This window comes from Salvelinus namaycush, chromosome 5 (genome assembly GCF_016432855.1).
Source record: "Salvelinus namaycush isolate Seneca chromosome 5, SaNama_1.0, whole genome shotgun sequence".
NCBI classification, from domain to species: Eukaryota; Metazoa; Chordata; class Actinopteri; order Salmoniformes; family Salmonidae; genus Salvelinus; species Salvelinus namaycush.
In genome coordinates this window covers 52,790,314-52,813,699 of record NC_052311.1, presented here as the reverse complement: position 1 = coordinate 52,813,699, position 23,386 = coordinate 52,790,314, and the positions used below count along the sequence as shown (strand labels likewise).

Below are 23,386 nucleotides of genomic sequence, written 5' to 3'. Positions count from 1 at the left end.
GGTGTAGCAATGTAAGCAATAATACATTAAAAAAAACGAAATACTGCATAGTTTCCTAAAAACTTGAAGAAAGGCGACCATCTCTGTCGGCGCCATCTGTGATATTTCTTATTTTTTATACATTTTCAAAACTTTCTAAAAACCTCTTTTTGCTTTGTCATTATGGTGTATTGTGTGTAGTTATGATGAGGGGAAAAAACGACTTAATACATTTTAGAATAAGGCTGTAATGTAACAAAATGTGCAAAAAATCAAGGGGTCTAAATACATTCCAAATGCACTGTATGTCATTGTCAAGGTAATAAATATCCTATGATATCCTGTGTTGTTTCTACAGACCTGCAGTTGTTTCTGTTTCTGCTACCCAAAGGGTCCAGAGGGAGCAGATATGGGTACTGGGGTTAAACAGAACTATCTGCCCCCGCAATACATTGCAGTCATCCCCTGAAAAACGGACCTCAGTAAATAAAACACTATTTTTTTTGTTATCTATGTTTCCGTTGAAAGCCGGGCAATGGCTAGCACATCACTGTGACCACACTATTATATTGATGGTGTCTGTTATTGTCCACAGCTTCTCTAATTATGTTAACTAGCTATATGGTTAATAATATCATAGCATCATTTTTAAATGTATTTGTAATTGATTTATATTTGTTCTTTAACTGACAGCCAGAATTGTGTGAAAATATTACATTTATCAAAGAAAAGGAACCACAGTTTAGCCATGTTAGTTTTGTCAATGATTGTTATAAGACAAAATACTTTGTTGAAAGTTGATCTGGCATCACTTTTTAGAATATTAAAACACAACCCAAATTAATGTGACTGGATGTCCTGAAAAAGATCATTACCTCATTGTCCACACAATAACATTTCCATAGTAAATACTCAGGTGTTCGTTCTGGAGTCACTGAAGGGGCTGAAAACATTGTTATAAGGAAAGATCTTTTGTGCAATTTCTCTTTAGGTTGAGAGGTGGATGGAATATACAGCAGCCTGTCCTGGAGATTATTAGGATATCATTTGGGTATTCTTTAACATTTATTTTTTTAGCTTTGTGCAATTGTATAATTCTTGTTTACAGACAAGTGATGTAGATCATGTCGCCCATTAATGACCGGATGTGACTATAAGGAGTACAGCTACCACCCGTAGTGACTTTTAATAGCAGGTTAGGAGAGCAAAACCCTAACCCTTTTCCTAACCTTAAGTCTCCTAACCTGCCACATTAATTCTCCTAACCTGCTGCGTAAATTCTTCTAACCTGCTACTAAAGTCTCTTCTGGTCGTAGCTGTACTCTTTTTAGTCAGAACCATAATGACCCTGACACACAGGCAAGGGGAGGTGTGTCTGTGTCACACACCGCCACAGCACAAAAAACACTTGATTCCATTTATTTATTCAAATATCGAGTGTATTCTTTCAGATGTTTTATGTTTCCATTACATAAAAGGTCCACATATCATAGACCATATCATCATTTGACCACATCAAATAGTTGAAAACATCGCTTAAACTTTATTGACAGAATATGATGCAAGCCATTGGAGTCATATTGTGACAGTATTGCGTTGTGTTGTTGAGAGTATTCCATGCTCTGTTTGACACAACATCTAGTACTCCTTCATCTTTTAAAAGGGGTATTTGAAGACTTGCTTTATGACCATGGCTAGGTTAGCACATAGCTTATCCATTAGGACTGTATTTTAAACACACAGCGGGTAGTTCATCTCATGAGTCTCTTTCTTACTTATATGTGGACCATGCACTGCCTTTCCCTGGAAAATATATACTAGGAGAAAAAAAGATAATGAAATGTCCCATTCCAGTTGTCTGATCTACGCCAAGCCTTACAATAATTTTTACGAGGATACATTTTTAAAAGTGTACGATAATGATAATAATATTAACTAATCGCTAACTGAACATCAATGCTGCTGAAAGTAAAGCATGTAATAACAGCGGAGCACTTCATACAAAGTGGTCCTGGGATAGATCAAACAACTCTTCATAAAAGATGATCCTATTGCCTCTAAGTACTAGAAAACAATATATAGAAAGTTGAGAATGCTTTTGATAGTAAATAGAAAAACCCCACACATTTTTGCACATTTGTGGCACAGGAATATACAGTGATCAATAAACAAAATGACAAGCTTCACAATATCCATGGCTTTTTGTTAGTTTTTCTATACAATGTATACCCACCTTGAATTCAATGTGTCTTATTCCACAAAGGAGGAACGCATATGTACAATAAATACGTCATTATTATAACTACAGCCGTTCAAGATAATATTACCTGACAATTTCAATTTCTTAAGTTAATTATATTTCTTGATTTTTCTTTTTCCCCATTTGTTTGTAAAAAATTGTCAGAAATGAAATTGAATAGACAGGTCAGCAAAATGTAGTTTTTTAAATGTTTGAAACCTTACAAAAATTACATCTGAAAATGCTATTTTTACTGTGTTTTTTCCTTTACTTTCTTTAAAACAAAAATGTTAAAATGGTGCATCTGGCATAGTTTGAGAAAGAGAGAAATATTGATGATGAAGTAAGTCCATAACACATACATACAACAGAGAGGACAAAGAAAACTATCAAAAACAGTGAGGCTGAAAATCACCCAAGGGTCACTGTTGTCCATCCCAATCAATGATCTAGCTGTGGGGTGTTCTGTGTTATTGGACTACGGCAAACCCTGGGTCGTGTTCATTAGGCACAAACAGTAGGAAAGTTTTCCGATGGACAACAGAAATGAACGCCCCTATAGGACAAGTGCAGGTAGTACTACCTCTGGTTAAAATATTTGCTTCAGTTTGGTGCTTACTGAACACGGCCAAAACAACATCTGTTCCATCTGGGTGCAACAAAAATAGTGCTTATACTACTGTATATGGGAGTAAGGCTACCTAACTGTAGTTGGGATACTAAATGGATAAAATAGTAACATTCAGCACAAATACTTGAATGAACTTTGTCTTCCCTGTGTCTCAAAATATTGCACCTGCTTTTGAAGTTTATCAAAAAGGGCAAGGAGTAATCCACTGCTCTCTGGCAATATGTTTTATGTTATGTTTTAAAACTGCAGGGTATAAGAGACAATAACCAGGCAACTCCTGCTTGCAAGAAGAAAATGAAATTGGAATTAATATTTCCTGCTGCTTTAAAATGGATGCACCAGTATTTGTTACTTCTAAATTTTATCCTGAAATAATTCAACATCAGGCATTGCTGAAATAGAGCCACAATTATCATGAGATGGAACAATAATCAATTCAATAATAATCAATCAATTCACCCTGGATTCCTGGTGAACAGAAACAATATCCCTACTCTCTGTACCTAAGTGCTCTGCATGTAAAGTCCTGTGCATTGCCATAACCCATAATGTACAGTACCAGTCAAAAGTTTGGACACACCTACTCATTCCAGGGTTTTTCTTTGATTTTACTATTCTCTACATTGTATAATAATAGTGAAGACATCAAAACTATGAAATAACACATGTGAAATCATGTAGTAACCAGTGTTAAACAAATCAAAATATATTTTATATTTGAGATTCATCAAAGTAGCCACTCTTTGCCTTGATGACAGCTTTGCACACTCTTGGCATTCCCTCAACCAGCTTCATGAGGTAGTCACCTTGAAGTTAATTTGTGGAATTTCTTTCCTTCTTAACGCGTTTGAGCTAATCAGTTGTGTTGTGACAAGGTAGGGTATACAGAAGATAGCCCTATTTGGTAAAAGACCAAGTCCATATTATGGCAAGAACAGCTCAAATAAGCAAAGAGACACGACAGTCTATCATTACTTTAAGACATGAAGGTCAGTCAATCCAGAACATTTCAAGAACTTTTAAAGTTTCTTCAAGTGCAGTCGCAAAAACCATTGAGCAATATGATGAAATTAGCTCTCATGAGGACTGCCACAGGAAAGGAAGACCCAGAGTTACCTCTGCTGCAGAGGATAAGTTCATTAGAGTTACCAGCCTCAGATTGCATACCAAATAAATACTTCACAGAGTTCAAGTAAAAGACACATCAACATCAACTGTTCAGAGGAGACTGGTCTGATGTGTCCAAATTTGAGATTTTTGGTTCCAACCACCATGTCTTTGTGAGACGCAGAGTAGGTGGACGGATGATCTCTGCATGTGTGGTTTCCACCATGAAGCATGGAGGAGGAGGTGTGATTGTGTGGGGTTGCTTTGCTGGTGACATTGTCAGTGATTTATTTCGAATTCAAGGCACACTTAACCAGCATGGCTCCCACAGCATTCTGCAGCGATACACCATCCCATCTGGTTTGCACTTAGTGGGACTCATTTGTTTTTCAACAGGACAATGACCCAAAACACCTCTCCAGGCTGTGTAAGGACTATTTGACCAAGAAAGAGAGTGATGGAGTACTGCATCAGATGACCTGGCCTCCACAATCACCCGACCTAAACCCAATTGAGATGGTTTGGGATGAGTTGGACGGCAGATTGAAGGAAAAGCAGCCAACAAGTGCTCAGCATATGTGGGAACTCCTTCAAGACTGCTGGAAAAGCATTTCAGGTGAAGCTGGTTGAGAGAATGCCAAGAGTGTGCAAAGCTGTCATCAAGGCAAAGAGTGGCTACTTTGAAGAATCTGAAATATATTTTGATTTGTTGAACACTTTTTTGGTACTACATGGTTCCATATGTGTTATTTCATAGTATTGACGTCTTCACTGTTATTCTACAATGTAGAAAATAGTAAAAATAAAGAAAAACCCTTGAATGAGTAGGTGTGTCCAAACTTTTGACTGGTACTGTATATCCTGTAAATGTCTCTTTCTATATAACTGTTTGATTTATGTAGATATTCAAGTTGCATTTGTCATTCTGTATTTATTTATTGTCTCCTGTGCAAAGTACCTTTCAGATACGCAAACATTTCAGAAGACACCAAACATCTAAATAGCTTAGAGCAGGTTTAAAGCTAATAGCTAGCTAGCCACTCTCCCTGACCGTTTTCAAATGCCTCCCAGACACCATGGGGATAATGTTGACATAAGAAAGTTCAAATAGTATCTAAACGGAATCCAGAACTTTGAATGACAGGGTAGAGTGAACAATAGCAAATCCTATTAGCTAAGAGATGAAAACAGGGGACAGAGGGAACCCCTGTGCCTCTTACCCGCATTCCCACTCCTAAATACGTACAAACCATGGTCCTATGGGAAACCCCTTACATTTTGAGTCTAAGGATGATCCCTCCCACCAAATCCAATACCTGTATCCTCTCCAATTAAATAAAAACCTTATTCACCTGATCTCTCAGCCAATTAAGTACGTTCACATGATCTCTCGTCCAATCAAATCCCTCTAAATGATCTCACCAATCAATACCCCATCAATTATATATGCTTTAGGATACTAACTCCTCAATTCCATCACTTCTGAACTACAGCCCCCAGGCTGCCTCAGATGAAAAGGTGAAAGGATACAGGGCAACTCTGCTATAGGTTCAGTTTCTGTGCCTTCATATCCAATGGGAGTAGTATTTTTTCAGCGGTGCATCCAATCCAAGTCCAGATGGTGCATTGGGCTGTCTCTCTTTGTGGGATATGTATCCATCCTTGTTTCAACAATCAGTTAGAGAAGTTGCTTCAGACAACTCAAGGGTCTCAATCATCCTCTTTTCTCCCCACAAATCTTTGAAGAAAGCTCAAGCTCAAAGGCTTGAGAGATTCAGGTCAAAGTTAACCCATCACAATCACCTTTTTAAAACAAAGGTTTGGCCAGTCTGGTAGAATTTCTCTTCCAATAATACACAACCAAATGTGGAAAAACAGGGTGATGGTTGAATTCAGAAATCAGAGAAAGAGCAGGGATTTGAGATTGGTGCAGTTCTCAAAAAGATAGCTTGGTAATTCCAGACATAACAAAGACTTGAGTCCGGTAAGGAAAGCTCAAGCGAGACAAAATATTGCTTCAAAAACAAGCGCATAAATCCAAAACAAAAGACACCCCACACTCGGGACACTGCCACAAGCATATAAAGACAGGGGTTCTCCACAAAGATGGGCACGCTCATAACTGGTAGCGGCAATGTAGTAACAACATCCATAGCACTAATGACGATAGTAATAACAAGAGGAATTAAAAGGGGTTTGCATCACGTTCAAATGAAAAGTCATTTCAGAGTTTGGTGGCCTCTTTTAACTCGTTGATTGTGTTCTTCATACAGGTTAGTTTGGTAGGCACACTAACAGGCACTGCATGCGATGGGGGTTGAGGTGTGGTGTGGGGAAGGGTTGTGGTATTGCGTCGGGGCGAGGTGATGTTCATTTCTGTCCGCTGATGGACTGGGATATGGAGCGAGGCGGGATCATGTCCAGCAGGTATTCCCTCTGGCGGTCAGCCAGGCTGGACCCCTTGTGGCCGACCACATTGCCTGGGTTCAGGTAGGCAATGTTCACCCCTGGAGAGGGAGGGAGGGAGGCAGTGAGAGACTGTCAAAAAGGCCTGCCTCAGCCCCATCCCCAGCCCAAGCCCTGGTCTATACAGTTCTATGGTTAATTTTAGCCCCATCCCCAGCCCATCCCTGGTCTATAAAGTTCTTTGGCTAATCTCAGCCCCATCCCAACCCCTGGTCCATACAGTTGTATGGCTGATCTCCGTCCCAACCCCAGCCCAACCCCTGGTCTATAAAGTTCTTTGGCTGACCTCAGTACCATCCCCAGCTCCACCTCTGGTCTATAAAGTTATTTGGCTGATCTCAGTCCCATCCCCAGCTCCACCTCTGGTCTATAAAGTTATTTGGCTGATCTCAGTCCCATCCCCAGCTCCACCTCTGGTCTATAAAGTTATTTGGCTGATCTCCATCCCAACCCCAGCCCAACCCCTGGTCTATAAAGTTCTTTGGCTGATCTGAGTCCCATCCCCAGCCCAACCCCTGGTCTGTTTACTCACCAGGGATGCTGTAGAGCTGGCGGCGGTTGTCGTGATGCTGCTGCTGCTGTTGCTGCTGTTGCTGCTGTGCCCGGCTGTGCCCACTAGTGCCCAGCTGTCCACTGCGCTTTCCAGTCATGCTCAGCAGGCTGCTGGCCACCGAGAGCTGGGAGGCATGGGCGAAGTTGGAGAGGACGCCCCGGGCCGAGCCAGACAGACCCCGTTGGAGGGAGGCCTGTGACTGGGTCACCTGGGGCTGAGGCGCCTGGAGTTCACACACACACACATACACACACATCAGATGGAGAGTCCATTTGTCAGCACGGGACATCCTCAACAACTAAAGGGGGGTGTGATGATGGTTGGGGAAATGTGAAAGTATCAACGCACATTCCCCGCCCACCTCAGGATTCCCCTTTTTGTGGGGTGTAAATTCACTTGTCACATAATCGTCGCTGGATGGATTTATTTCAAAATAATATATGCCAATTACGAGACACTTTTAACCAAAGTGACTTACAGTCATGCGTGCATACATTTTAAGTATGGGTGGTCCCAGGAATCAAACCCACTATCCTGGCATAGCAAGCACCATGCTCTACCAACTGAGCTACAGAGGACCACGTGAAAGCAATGCACATTCCAACCCTTGCTTGTAAATACACTTTCCAATTGATTTTGCGATTGCTTTTTAATGACCACTCAAACACATGCCAGTCCAGTTCAAAATGTCAACAATGGCACATGTGGTTTTTGATATGCATCTATTTCAACGCCCACCCTTAGACTGGGATTAAGAGAAAGTGATCATTGCACAAGACGGTGGTACATTTTTGTAAAGTTTTAAAAAGTTCAGATTTAATTCATTTGAAGTGTTTACAAAGTAACTCAGCCAGTCGCCCCGAAAATGTACAACCAAATCTCATAAATAGGGGGTTTAATATTACACAAGACAGAGGTTTATGAGCTATAATTTAGTCAATATTTGATTGATTAAAAAAAAGATTGATCAAGTATCCATTATGCAGCTGTTACAATTGGACCTTTTATCAACTTTGCTGAACAATGCTAGATGACAGGGTGTCTGTTGCAGCAGGTAGCACTTACTAACACCGGTGACAGTGACATACCTGTCTGTGTGTGTGATGTCTGCTCATAGACTCAGCCTTACTGACGCTTGGAATAGTTTGAGCTGAACTGGTGGCAAGAGCGGCTTGCAACTGGATTCTCTGCTCAATCTCCTGTGACACATTTAGTAAAATATGGTTATTCACACACACACACACACTTTCCCTATAAACAATAGTTGCTTGAACAGAGCAACGGGGAGCCAATGGAATGCTGACCTGCTCCTGCTGTAGAGCCTTGACGAAGGCATTCTTCAGCCTATTGGTATGCTCGGCCTTCAGTGCCTTCTTCTGATTGGACGACATACAGGTCTCGCAAAGTATGCGCCCACCCTTCTCCTGCTTCCAGTGAGGGGTGAAGTCCGTCTTGCACTGGGCACACGAGAAGGGCTCCATGGAGGAGGGCAAACGCAGTTTACCTAAAGAGAGAGCCACAAGAGTTCAATGAGGGGAGAGGGGCCCAATTCCAAACCGACTCATCTGATAACATTGATGGTTTGATGGTTGTGTGCAGGACAAATGGATAGCTAGGCATCAGCAAAAGGGTTCCAGTTCCTTCCCTCACCCTGACTGTCAATGACACTCTGCACAACCTCCTCCAGGCCCACCATGTAGATAAACTCGCTGTTGGCCGCTGACGGCAGGAAGTGGAGGAGCGGCGCCGGCGGCTTGGGAGGAGGGATCTCCAGCAGGGTTTTCTCCAGCTGCTTCCTCAGGGCAAGTTTGGCAGCTGCCTGACTGCTGGCTGTGTCTGCCATGGAGGAGCCCACCGATGTCCCCCCTGGGCTGTGTGTGGCTGAGGGGCTGACCGCCCCCACCCCCGACACCCCGCTGACCCCTCCCGCGGCTCCGGCCGCCTGCATGTGGGTCAGGTTCATGTAGATGGCCGAGGAGGAGGAGGAGCCAGAGCGCTGAGAAGCTGCCACCTGCTGGGTGGAAGACTGCAAGTAAACACAGAGAACCATACCCGTCATTCAGAACAGTGGTTTTAAGTTTAAGTCTGATGGCATGACAGCTACATTTATCTGATAAAAATGATATAACAACCCTCAAAACCTGGCATCTGAGTGGAAGCAACTGATTTTGAACCTCTATGACAGTGGTATTCATACCATGTCCATAGACTGCTTACAGATTAAGGAACCCAATATGTAGTTTTGTAATTTGGGTAAACTATCCCTTTAGTTTGAGAGAACCAATAAATACAATTTCATCAATAAAATAGTATTTTCTAATTATCTCTCAAAAAAGTTTGCATTATCCCCTGTAATAATCTGTACTCTTATTTAAAAAATGTTCACTGCTCTATGATGATTATGACCAATACCAGGGATGACGTTGGGGTTTACCTGCTGGTAGCTAATGGCGTTGTTAGTGCTGCCAGTCGAGGAGCGCATGCCACCCTGCTTCTGCTGTGCCAGCCTCTGGCCCTGCAGCTGGGCAGGATTGGGCGCTATCACCCTGCTCTGTGACATCATCATCTGAGACATGGAGCTGTTGGTGGCTGACCTGATCACCGAGTGACCCTGGGAGAGGAAAGAGGAGGAGAAGGAGGAGGAGAAGGAGAAAAAGATCATAAGTAAGACATGGGTGGTGGTGTTTGTCGGTTTTCAGTGTCATGTCATTTTCCTGCTCATATTCAGCAGAGATTATTTAAGAGGGTAATAATGCCTCTTCATACCACGAGATGGCAGCACTGTGCTATTATTGAAACAGGAGACTGCTTTATTGTGAGATGGTTCTTAAGCAAAATATTAAAAATCATTGTTCAATCCCATTCCCCAACTTTGGCTTCCTTGCGCCTGCCCAACTTGCATTTTGACCGACCCAAGGCACAAAGGGAACCCTAAGAGAACCAGTACTGTAGCCCACCTGTGCAATGCTGTAGCCCACCTGTGCAGTGCGATGGTTCTGGGGCTCTGGGGTGTGGTGGCCAGGGCGGCCAGACATCTTGCTCATGCTCTGAGCACCGTGGACGGCACCGCTCTGGAGGGCAGACGCTGTGTTCTGGACCACAGGGACCTGAGGGGGACGGAGGGTAGAGGTGATAGAGGGGTCAAACATAGAATAATACTAATGTAATAAGCTTATTTACCTGACACTTTTATCCTAAGCAACTTATAGGTAAGCCCTTTTCACTCTATATGCACATTAATTGGATAGCAGTATAGTAACATACTATACATTAGGTCAGAGCTCTGGGTATCCGTTTTAAAGCGGTATATTTAATTTCAATTTTATTTAACCTTTATTTAACTAAGCAAGTCAGTTAAGAACAAATTCTTATTTACAATGACGGCCTACCAAAAGGCAAAAGGCATCCTGTGGGGATGGGGGCTGGGATTAAAAATAAAAATAAATGAAAATATAGGACAAAACACGACAAGAGAGACACCACAACACTACATAAAGAGAGACCTAAGACGACAACATAGCATGGCAGCAAGACATGACATGGGAATCAACTGACAGACATTCCAAGCGGGAGCACCACCTGCAACAAGAAGATGCCCCCATCCTTCGCACCAATTGGGTTACTTTGGCATTAATGATTGTTATGTTTGATGTACAGTTACGGCGTCATACCCTAGGTTATTGTTCTGAACAGAAGGAGCCTATATTCGGCGTAATGTGAAGAAAATTATCCGTGAATTAGCACCTGAATGCACCCATGGCTCCATTCCATGCGCACCAAAAATTCTGTTTCTCTGAAGTGCCTTGTGAAAGCCTAACACTAAAAATCAGATTATAGAACTTCGCTACTCATGTTGGCAATATAATAAGCATTCAAATATGCACACCTAACCCTGATTGCAATTTGTAATGGACCATTTTTGGATTGCATTAACAACAATAATTGTGTGATGGTGTGGATGCGGGGCTGTGTTCCAAACCAAAAAAATACAAGGGTGCTTGCTTCAGTTCCTTAACAGTACAGCTAGGAGAGCTCAAAAGAGAATCTAATAGTTGAAGGCTCTTTCCTTGACTCATAAACGTGTATTTAAATGACTTAGGAACTGTGCACACATAGGTGTGGTGTGTAGCAACTTGGAGACACCAATTTGACCTCTGACCCTGAAATTGTTTTGTCTTATACTGCATCTACCCCAAATGTTGCATGGATATTCTCATTGTGTTATTGAATGTGTCCAGAGTATTTTCAGATTTCTTTATCAACAAATGCTGCAGAAAGTACAAGAAATGTAAAATGCAGATACAATGAACAGTGTAATGTTTGGATTCTTGTGTCAGGTGAACTGTTTGTTTCCTCGTAATCTCTAAAGTGTTCCCTTTCAATTGCTACAATGGTTATGCATATGCTTCTTTTTTTATGTTTAGGCCCTATCCATTATAGGCCAATTCCCCCGAGTGTAAAGTGTTAATGCATAAGCAGAAAGTGAATGAGAAAAGGATGAGTGCAGTGGATGAGAGAGTAAGAGAGGGATGAGTGCAGTGGCTGAGAGAGAGAGGGATGAGTGCGTGGATGAGAGAGTAAGAGAGGGATGAGTGCAGAGGCTGAGAGAGAGAGGGATGAGTGCGGTGGCTGAGAGAGTGAGAGAGGGATGAGTGCGGTGGCTGAGAGTGTGACAGAGTGAGCAGTGGATGACAGAGGGATGAGCGAGTGAATGACTGAAGCAGATGAGTATAGAGGATGGATGGGACAGCATTGGGTGGGTGACTGACTGACCTTCTGCACCAGGTTCTCCTTCTGCATCTGGCTCTGCCTCAGCTTCTTCAGCAGCACCAGCCTGGCCTCCTCCAGCCTCAGCTCCTCTCTCAGAGCCCTGATCATCTTCTGCCTCTCCTCCCCTGTCTTACCCTGAAGCACACACATAGAAACAAATGAGCACACATACTGTACCCACTTCTGCCATTCCTCTCCATACACACATATACAACTATAAAACTTGTCATTTTATCTATTGTACTTGGTTTTTGTGTATAGATTATGTGTTATAGCTGATACCAATGATGTATAGATGATATAATGTATTATAGCTAATACCAAATTAATATCTGTACTGTTTGCCTACAGTGTCTCAAAACTATCTGAGTGGTCCACTATGTTACATTTTTTTTAAATGTATTAACCCTATACAACTATGCACTATTCTAACACTCATACACACAAAAAGACAATATGCACATACTTCAACATTTGTCAAGACTGCGCTAATATGTGCTGTAACACACACACACCTTAAACATCTCCAGGTTCGCTGCCCTCAGGCGTTCTTCTCCTTGGCTGGGCCCTCTTGGACTGGACGCCTCATTGTCTGACAGGACGATCACATCAGGGGAGGGTGTGTGTCGCTCCCGGTCCACGTCACTGTGGAAGAACACACATACTTTCAACTCTGACTGACTGATTCTTAATTGTAAGAAGGATTTCTATTTTCCCTCCTATCCTCTTATACTCCGCCTCTCTCCTCCTCCACTCACCCTTTCCGGGCACTGAAATCCACTGGCTCCTCGCCCATGTTCTCCTTCCCGCTCTTTCCCACCATGCCATGGGCTCCCACAACCTGACCACGGAGGCTCCCATTGATCTTCTCCTCATAAGCCCCTCCCCCTGAAGACCCATGACCCTTGACCTCACCCCTTAGGGCCCCGCCTCCTGAGACCCCTCCCAATCCTCCCCCCTCCAGGCCAGCCAGGTCCTTGCGTTTCAGATAGGCCAGCATCTTGAGGCGCTCCATGGCTTGGTGGCCCTCCATCTTGATGCGTTTGGAGAGCAGATCATCTCGCTCACTGCTCGTGGCGCTGCCTGCAGGCGAGGAGGAGTCCAGGCCTCGCTTCAGCAGGCTCAGCCGCACCGCCTCCTCATTCAGTCGCTCCATACTGGACTGGATGGATGGAAAAAGAGAGAGACAGGGATAAAGGGATGGAGAGGAGTATGTAGGAACATCTCTAAGTTAGCCGTGATTATTTGTCCTAAGATAAAACAAAGAATTTCTAAGATCAAAAGAGCAACATGATTATGACATATATTTAAATGTGCAACTCAAACAATGAAAACCTCTACTCAAGCAAAGAAAGAAAATATCTTCACTTGTACATACAGTGGGCATACTTGAGCTAATGATACACTAGCAATTTTTGGAGACAATATTGCTGGCAACGGAGTAGGGTATGAGACACTGGAGCAATTATAAGCAATATGGCCATGAATAGCATATGAACTTAAAACCTACATTTCCCCATTCATTTCCCCATCTCCTATAGCTTTTTGTTGCCTGTTGACTGACACATCTGTACTGGAATTTGTCAGCTAACAAACAAGCAACAAAGAACTCAACCTACTGCCAGTTAAGTCAACAATGGCAATGCAGACATAAGGATAACTAGATTTAGCAAACGTTTTGCTTCACAATTATAACCTAGTAAGTGTAAATGGTATTCATCAAGCTGTCCAGCTAGTTTAACGTCACAAAAAAACTATCCAAAAGAAAAACGAAAAAGTAAAATCTACATGGCTAGCTAGCGAATTAGCCTGTTAGTCCGATTGACATAGCATGGGTTTCGGTTAGCATGCTAATGTCGATTAGCATGCACCACAGGGTGGATATCTGTCCATTAACATGACAAACTGAATACAGTAAAACACTGAGTGTACAAAACACTAGGATCACCTGCTCTTTCAATGACATAGACTGACCAGGTGAATCGAAATGAAAGCTATGATCCCTTATTGATGTCACCTGTTAAATCCACTTCAATCAGTGTAGATGAATGGGAAGAAACATATTAAAGAAGGATTTTTAAGTCTTGAGACATGGATTGTATATGTATACGCCATTCAGAGGGTGAATGGGCAATGCTAAATATTTAAGTGCCTTTGAACAGGGTATGGTAGTAGGTGCCAGGCGCACTGGCTTGAGTGTGTCAAGAACTGCAACGCTGCTGGGTTTTTCACACTCAACAGTTCCTGTGTGTATCAAGAATGGTCTACCACCCAAAGGACATCCAGCCAACTTGACACAACTGTGGGAAGCATTGCAGTCAACATGGGCCAACATCCCTGTGGGACCCTTTCGACTGATCAAAATTCCCCAGTTTATAATAAGTTGCTCATTTTCAATGGAAAAATGTTGCAGCAACCATAGTGAAGGATAGCTGACAGGTCTGCTGCTCTCCCACCATATTGTTTGTTTTGCCACCTCAGACAGTGCTAACAGTTATCTGTCATTACCCCTGTCCCATAACCATAGACTAGCAGCAGGCTAACACAGTACAGCACAAACAGCTATCCTATTGAATTAAGAGTCAAATAAGCATGTGTAACAACTGCGTTACAACTCCAATAATCATTATTCTTACTTCTATCCTAAAAGTTCATATTTCCATCAAAGCCAACAGAAAACAATGGGAGATATACTTTCTGTCCTTTAACATGGTTGCAGGTACAGAAAAAGGCACACACCCACACTTTTTCCTTCCTGACCTTCTCCAGTCTGAGTTGAAGGGGTATGTAATATGATATATACCCAAGACAGAACATGCTTGAGGGCTTTATGTATCTATATGGATGTATACTGTACCCTGTGTGTGTGTGTGTGTGTGTGTGTGTGTGTGTGTGTGTGTGTGTATATGTTACTGTAACATGCATGGGCACATATGATGACTTAAACATGCACACACGTGCGCATAAAGACGGTCAATTAATTAATATGTCATGTACTCTATCAGGCCCTGAAATGGTTCACCGTGTGTGTGCGCAAATCCGATTGTATTTGACACACTTGAGTCATACAAAGGTTGGTTGAGGATGCACAGGCAGACAATGTAGGTTGTGCCACAGGGAGTTAGTTTGCCCTGCAACTTCGACCAATGATACGTCTGAAGAAGTTGGAGAGTGATGAGGATTGGCCAGGAAGAGGGGGGGGGTGGGGGGAGGGGTTGTCAGGGGACTAGGATGGTGGACTGGTTATAATTAGAGCATAATGCCTTGCTATGTAGAAATGGTAGCACTCTTGTGTACACACACACACACACACACACACACACACACACACACACACACACACACACACACACACTACCACACCCATTTATAATGAAACACACATAGTATGATTTTTCATTGTAGCAATTAAAAAATACAAAAAATATGTTTACTACTCTCTCTCTCCAGGTCCAGAGAGTCATCATGCATGAGACATGGAAGTTACCACTTCCTTTACAAAGGGAAAAAGGAAGTGGTAACCCACATAGAAAACTGTGGAGAGAGAGAGAGACAGAAAGAGCAAGAGCGAGAGAGATGAGGAGAAGATAGAATAGTGAGTAAGTGTGAGTAAAACAAAACGTGGCTAACAAGCCAATCAGAATTGTCTTGTGGTGTGTGTTTTTGTGTCTGTGTGTGTACATGTGACCATCTTTACCCAGCACCTCTTGCCCCCCCCGCCCTCTTCTCTGTCCCTATTGCTCCTTATATAATGTGATGACTGTTTCCCTCAGCTGCAACAAACCACCATCTATCTCTCTCTCACCAGTCTCCTCCCACAGCGCCCAACCCCAACACGCATCGACACACATGCGCGCACACATGCACACACACACCACACTCTGGGCCCGCTGCCAAACAACACAAGTCAGACGCCTCCATACCGCGAGAGGAAGAGAGGAGGAAGAAAAAGGGGGTGCTAAGATGGAAGGATGGTAAACGAGAGGGGATGATCAGCATAAGCACAGACACACACAGACATACTTAAATAGCACACAGACAGACACAGACAGACAGACACACTAACATTCCCCAAAGCTACATAATCATTATCCTGCAAAGTGAAGCTACTGTTGAAGTGATGTAGAGGTTTGACAAAATACATTCTACTGGGACCAGCACCCTTGGATAAAAGATGCAGTGATATACACAAATCTGTCTTACTGTCCTTTCTCTTTTTTACTATGATCATATTGGCATTCAAAATAAACAATCCTACAGGGACAACGGACAGACTGCTACGATACAGTATATATCATAGTCACTGTAGCCTATATCCTGTAAAAGAGAGCTATACAATAGAAGACTTCGACACAGTAACAGATAAAGATATGTACAGTATTCTTCAGCCATACCCAGCCCTGCGAGAAGACACGCACACACGGACGCACCCACACACACACACTGGGATTTCAGAGACCATGCCAACATAAGGCTCCTTTGTTCCCGTTCCTCAACCCCCACCCCTCCTCCATTTTCCTACAGTTGTGCGATGCCAACAACGCACCCAAAAAAACACTTCCCTCCCTCCCCCTTCCCTGTCCTAACTCCACTTCCCTCCATCCATCCCTCAAAAAACACTGGGGAGAAAATACAACTTTTTTTATCGTAAACATATGCTGCATAGTTGTGTTTGCAAGACCCCGAGGGGGGAAGGGAAGTGACGAATAAGGGCTTATGTCGTACTGTTAGCAATATAGTCCCAAGGGCTTTAATTTATGTCGGGACCAAGTATGTGCATGTACGTGGTGAATGAGGAGTAGATTACAAACAGAGATGTGATTTACTTAGTTTACCAAGCAACAATAAGGTTCTAGCAGAAGTCAGTGCAGAAGCAGCTTTAGAAACCCACCAATCTCAGCCTAACCTGTCAATGAGAGAACACAGGTTGTATGCAAATAATGGAGTACTGATGATCACCCCACATTTGACAACACATTGTTAGCAAGTTGCAACCGAATGGAAGAAACGAATCAGCCATGATCTCACCCATGATTCCTGACTTAATGCGGGAGAAACCTGAGCTAAATTCTGAAAAAACACTAACACCAAAAAATCTTGTTTTAACCTTTGTTCCAACATAATACCATACAGCAGTGGATCCCAAACTGTGGGTCAGGACCAGGTGGGTCGCGTGATTACATTTTTGGCGCATTGCACATATTTAGAAATACATTTTTGGAATGGAAAAACACTTTCAGTGTCAACTTAAATGACTAAAACCAAATAGAAAGTATGTAGAAAAGATAATGGACCTATAGAATAGCCTATAATCTTTGAGAACATACAACAAAATAAATGCTAGACTATCAGGCTCCCATTCATTTTGTTATAATGTTTGAGCATAAGAACACCGCATTAGGCATGCAAAAATGCGTAGAATTGCAGGAGATTAGATAATAACAGCAACAACAAAAAATCTCGGCTCCATGGCAACATTTGTAGAATAGCTGGAAATTAGGTTTAAAAATATACATTTTTCTGTCCTCTGCTAAGGTGATATTTTTTACTTATTCTTTGGTCTGTGTAATATTAAAACTAGCTACTTTTATATGTGTTGTGTTGTGATACTTGTAACTGACTTGCCTTTCATAATTGCCCCCGAGGGGATAAATAAAGTTGTATTTAATTTAAATGAATATGTACTGTCAGACTGAATCCCTAGAATGACTATAAGGCTAATCTAAAAATCCTATCATCATTATAAATCACCATTATTACTATAATAACATGTAATGATCCGTTCATAAAGAACATGGGTGGTTCATGCCGGGTCACTGTGGTCATTAGGAGGGAATCAAACACAATCATATCTAACTCCATTCAAGATCAGTGTGTTTATGGGGGGGGAGGAGAGAAATTAGGACAGGACACAAATAATTAACAGGGCCTTAAGTTTATCTACCTCATAAATGTAGCCTGATAAAAACTGTATTGACTGAAAAGAAAGGGAAAAATATATTAGGACATGGCAGTGATGGCATCAGGGGTTGTTGTCTACAACCAATAGGGTTTCATCACACGATCAACCCCAGAGTACAGAGGGTTCCTGACATGAGACTGATTAGGAAACAGTGTCCATGGGAAACTAAGGGATAGCTGGTCACCTTGACAAAAAAGTCAGATTTTTTATAAAAAATCAGAATCTATTCAATTGGTTGAATCCATTTACTCACACAATGAATCTAGCACAAAGCAAATGCAAAACACACACACACACACAGTCCAACATTACACTGTGATATCATATCATACACACACCTGTTAGTGTCAGATCACATAATCCAGGCAAATGAACCTACACACTGTCACCCACACCCATCCTCCTGCTCCCACTACACTACAACAACACTTAGGAGGCCCAGTTCTTCATCACACAACACTTATCACATGGTTGCCATGGCAACTATGGCCCGTCTATTTATAGACCGCACCACTAATCAATTTAATTTCTGCGGTTGCCTAAGCAAAGGAGGGAGCAAGGGACAAAGGGAGCAAGAAGAAGAGGAGGAGAGAGCAGAGATGTCAGAGTTGTGTGTTCTGTTTACAGTGGAGATGCTGAATTTCCTAGAAAGACATGCATACCTTTGTCCTAATGATACGTCAATCACATTTATTTATAAAGCCCTTCTTACATCAGCTGATGTCACAAAGTGCTGTATAGAAACCCAGCCTAAAACCCCAAACAGCAAGCAATGCAGGTGTAGAAGCACGGCGGCTTGAACCTTGGAAGAAACCTAGAGAGGAACCAGGCATTGAGGGGTGGCCAGTCCTCTTCTGGCTGTGCCAGGTGGAGATAATAACAGAACATGGCCAAGATGTTCAAATGTTCATAGATGACCAGCAAGGTCAAATAATAATAATCACAGTGGTTGTAAAGGGTGCAACAGGTCAGCACCTCAGAAGTAAATGTCAGTTGGCTTTTCATAGCCGATCATTCATAGCCGAACCATGATTGATCGAGACAGAAGGTTTGTTAAGAGGATTTTGAAATGGACCAAGATGGACAGACATGTACATTCATATTATGAAAATGGGCAATTCCACAGGTAACGATGCTGAGACTCAGATTTTTCACTTTAACTCTATCAGTCCCAAGACCCCAGCAAAAATCTGCTTTTCATTTATCTGACTTTCAATTATCTCCTGGTCCAGCCCTTATATTAAGCCAATTAAGTGTTTTAGGACTATCGTTTTATTTTCAGGACAACCATTGCGCACAAGTAAAACTCAAATCCGTTTGACAAACAGTTGCATTCATGAGTTTTATTGACAAATGTCAATTTAAAAAATGGTCAGCCAAAGCAAAAACCTGATAAAAATAAATTTATATGAATGCTGTAAATACAGAAATTGTTTGCTCACTGGGAAATTAATATGCAGCTAGTCAGTGACAACTGTGTGGAGTTTGGAGTTTGTGACCGCAACTATGTGAGCTTATTACAGCATAATAGACACTATAGACACTACACAATAGACACCTGGGATTTCCTATGATGTTATATCTATAAGAACCCCTTATCTTCTAACGACTCTTGTGTAGCTTGTGAGCGTCATAGAGCAAAACGTGTTATATGTAAGTGTTTGTGAGGGTCTCAGCCTTCCATAGATAGCTGTTAGTAGTTTGTAGCACAAATCATTCTGATGTTTTTGTAAACAGGTCTAAAGTCTAAAGACGTTTTTATAAAAAGATCCGGCCCTGGGCCCCTTCGGGATCCGCCCTTGTCTCACAAACACCGCTCTAGCTCACACATAATCGTTTTTTATTTATTTAACCTTTATTTAACTTGGCAAGTCAGTTGAGAACAAATTCTTATTTACAATGAAGGCCTACCCCGGCCAAACCTGGACAACGCTGGGCCAATTGTGCGCCGCCCTATAGGACTCCCAATCACAGCCGGATGTGATACAGCCTGGATTCGAACTAGGGATTGTAGTGTTGCCTTTTGCACAGAGATGCAGTGCCTTAGACCGCTGCGCCACTCAGAGCCTGATGGTCTGTAGGTCAAACACATGATGTTTAAAGGTCAAAAGTCCAAAACACGACGATGGGACTCATTGGGTTAAAGTGTATGCCAAACAAAAACCAATGATTGCAAAGTTAAACAAACCAAAAAATTATATGCACAAGGATGAGTTTGAACAATTTCCACAGAAAATGTTACAAAAACACATTTAGCTGAAGAACAGTGCAGATGCAAATTTTGGTAAAAGAAGGACGGCACAAAAGAGCACAACCCGTCATTCTGCATTTGCATTGTTCTTCAAGTACATGTGTTTTTGTAAAATTTTCAGTGGAAATTGTTTAAGTAGTCATTCTGCATTGTTGTATCGTTTGTTTAGCTTTGCAATCATTGGTTTTTGTTTGACATACATTTTAAAGTGAAACATGTCAGTCTCAGCATCATTCTGTTACCGTGGAATTGCCCATACACAAATGCATTGCATCTGCCATAAGGCCTATCCCATCTAGGTAGATAAGGCCTAGCCTAGAACATGGGTCACAGAGTTGGGCCCCCTGTCCCTTTAAGAACAAGAGTCACCCATTATCTCTCCTTTCTGCTCCCCTGTGGTGCCAAGCACTGTCCTAACGAGCTAGCCAGTCTGAGCCGGTCTATAACCTCAGGATATGGAATGATCTCTTAATATGAAGCCTTTAGTGACGTCACACGGGGGAGAGAGAGAGAGGTGGGTATGTGTGTGGGGGGCAGGGGGCGGGCATACAAACGCATGATGTGCGAAATTCAGATTAGTTCTATGGAGTTTGTATTGTGGACGCCTTTCAAACCATCCACACTGCTTCTAACCTACATTAACCCACACATCGTCTGCCAACCACTCATGTCAGGGTTTGTGTTGTGACGATGATGAGAGGTATATGAACCCTAAAGAGTTGCCAGTTCGGGTCCCACTTCAGTTCAACCCTGGTTGTGCTCCTTTAATGGCACACTTCAGTCCAATTTGCTTCTGGAGATAAACAGCCCAAGAGATGTATAATTTGCAGCCAGGAGACTTACAAATGGAGACTAGAATGGCAAAAGAGCACGTAAGGTTAGACAACCACCTGTCCATCCCCTTCTATTCCAAAAATAAAATGTATGGCAGAGGAATCTCCAAACTTTCATCTCACCTGCAAAAGTCAAAGTCAACTAGACAAGTTCTTATAGGAATAAATCATCAGGAACATGACAGTCAAAATTTGGCATAAATCAAAGATTTGGGCTTTTTATCCGTTTGTTACGGTTCGTTATATCTTTGTATAATTCAGTGCAACTGAATAGGAGTGGTAAGGTCTCTGTTTGACCTCCATGAGTAAATGCCATGATAGTTTGAACAAGTAGTTCTCAGGGATGGAAAAGATTTACTATTGGATTCCTGGAAAGTGGCACTGACTAGTGAAACATTGTCCCTCTGTGTTGGTCACGAAAACCAGAGGTAAAGTCTAACCCTAGTGGGAATAAATACACAAGTTACAAAATGATAATAAACACTTACATACAAAAAATAGATTATCTGCTTATCTATTGGTTTTCACAAGTGACATTTCTGATGCAAAAATAGCTCAATTGACCTGTCACTGAAACATACATTAACCTGTCATACATTGACCTGCCACTGAAATGTTCATGAAACTCAAAGAAAAAAACGAAGTTGACACCAGCTGAACAAAATTTGATTAAAGTCAACTGATAAGAACTCTGATCATCTGGTTGCCCCACGTATCACTACAGGCATTCACTGATTCCTTCAACAGCACTTGTCATCGCCAACCATGGTGGCCATTTGCATAGGGCTAGGAAACAAGTTGAGAGGGTGAACACGTCTTCACTTACGTAAATGGCTGATGCATTTTGAATTAATTTTATTGTATGACATATGCACAACACTTCATGCCATTTGTCTCCAGTTCGCTCAAAAAATATCCTTAATATTCACAAACTCGATCGTAGCAACGTTGATAAATATATTTCAACAATCAAATTACAACCATCGGTTTCAGATTAACATTTTGTTCATAACGACACCACGAAGACGCATTTCCCCCCCAACCAATCTAGGTTAACCTCAAGGGACTCGAGATTAAACAATAAAAGTATTCTGCTCTATGTCTATCAATATGATCCGCGCTCACTGTATCGTTTATTGCTATAATGTAAACAAATTTGGAACGTTAAAACATTATCAACGTTTGTGTCCGCTGTTTTAGGCAGACCTCTCTCATTACCTACATTTTGGAACTAAAAATAACGGCAAAGCGCATCACTATTAACCCAATAGAACTACTATGTAACCGTTATTTCGCTCCTCGTCTCACATTGTCCCAGTACTTCAGTTGGACTGAAGTCTGGAGCCTCAGCACATCTAGAACCATGATCCGGGCATTGAGGTTTTTAGTTAAACTTCACTTCAGATAGGCCGCGGCAAAATCCTCGGTCTCACCTGACTCGCCTTCACCCCGCAGGTTCCACTGGCTTCGGGTTTGGCTTTGGGATCCTGGGGCGCTGCAGTAAATACTCACAACCAGTCAGTCCCCGACACTGGCAGGCAATACAAAAGCGCTGATTGGGCCCCGACAAGCTCTCACGCTCTCTGTCCGTAACCAGACAGACAAATTATTGGACCGCGCTTGTGTCACTGACGCGCCTCTACTCAAAGGTGTATGTTGTTGTCTGGAGGGGAGAAAAGAGGAGAAATTGACCGAGATGCCCATCCTGTGAACAATACAACATTTAGGCTATATGCCATCAAAAATGTGACTTGCTCATGTCGTCAGTTATTCTAGTCATGTCGTCAGTTATTCTAGTGTAGACATCACGTCAAATTAATTGATTGTAGCCTACTGGGCATACTTTGATGCATTTATACTATTTTTAGTCCAGGGACAATTTTGTCAGGTTTTTGTAGCCTACATTATGCAATCACTTGGACCTTATGTATGTTAAACATATTTCACGGCTGAGGTAAGCTATCAGTATGGGACCCGCATTCAGCATGCATTATGCCCGGTCTAACAATAAACAAAGGTAATTTAATTGCCATGAGTAATCAACACTTAATGGCCTACATGCAAATCTGCATGCATTTTAATTGGCATTCCAAATTTTGTAAACTACCATTAAACATAAAGATTATCAGCCCTATGCTTCTACAATTTAGTTGAACAAATACTGTTAAACCATTGTCTATTTATTCTGCACAGGATGCTGCCTGGAAGCTATTGACCGCAATGCTAACTGCGTCCTCTAGTGGCTACCTGGTAGTATTGCGCGGGCACATTACTGTATAGTAGAGGCATTATATTTTACCAAATACACTATACAGATACAAAAGTATGTGGACACCCCTTCAAATTAGTGGATTCAGCTATTTCAGCGACACCCGTTGCTGAGTTGTATGAACTCGAGCACACAGTCATGCAATCTCTATAGACAAACATTGAGAGTAGAATGGCCTTACAGAAGAGCTCAATGACTTTCAACGTGGCACGGTCATAGGATGCCACCTTTCCAAAAAGTCAGTTCGTCAAATTTATGCCCTGTTAGAGCTGCCCCAGTCAAAGTACAGTTATTGTGAAGTGGAAACGTCTAGGAGCAACAACCAC

General features: G+C 42.1%; 1 protein-coding gene across 4 annotated transcripts; it reads right to left on the bottom strand.

The window, feature by feature from the left end:
- Positions 1-4,775: 4,775 nt before the first annotated feature.
- On the bottom strand, positions 4,776-22,318 carry LOC120048472 (transcriptional repressor p66-beta-like). 4 transcript variants are annotated; one of them, XM_038994462.1, is made up of 11 exons: positions 22,225-22,318; positions 12,504-12,907; positions 12,261-12,390; positions 11,749-11,880; positions 9,933-10,082; positions 9,410-9,586; positions 8,626-9,001; positions 8,280-8,479; positions 8,064-8,174; positions 6,955-7,198; positions 4,776-6,463 (listed from the first exon to the last, which is right to left on the bottom strand). In XM_038994462.1, the coding sequence occupies exons 2-11, from the start codon at positions 12,899-12,901 to the stop codon at positions 6,327-6,329; spliced, it is 2,055 nt and encodes a 684-aa protein (XP_038850390.1). In that variant the 5' UTR covers positions 12,902-12,907; positions 22,225-22,318; the 3' UTR covers positions 4,776-6,326. The 4 variants fall into 4 exon arrangements, with proteins under 4 accessions (XP_038850390.1, XP_038850391.1, XP_038850393.1 ...); XM_038994463.1 differs by having other exon boundaries at positions 8,626-8,989; XM_038994465.1 differs by having other exon boundaries at positions 8,626-8,989; positions 9,954-10,082.
- Positions 22,319-23,386: the final 1,068 nt, after the last annotated feature.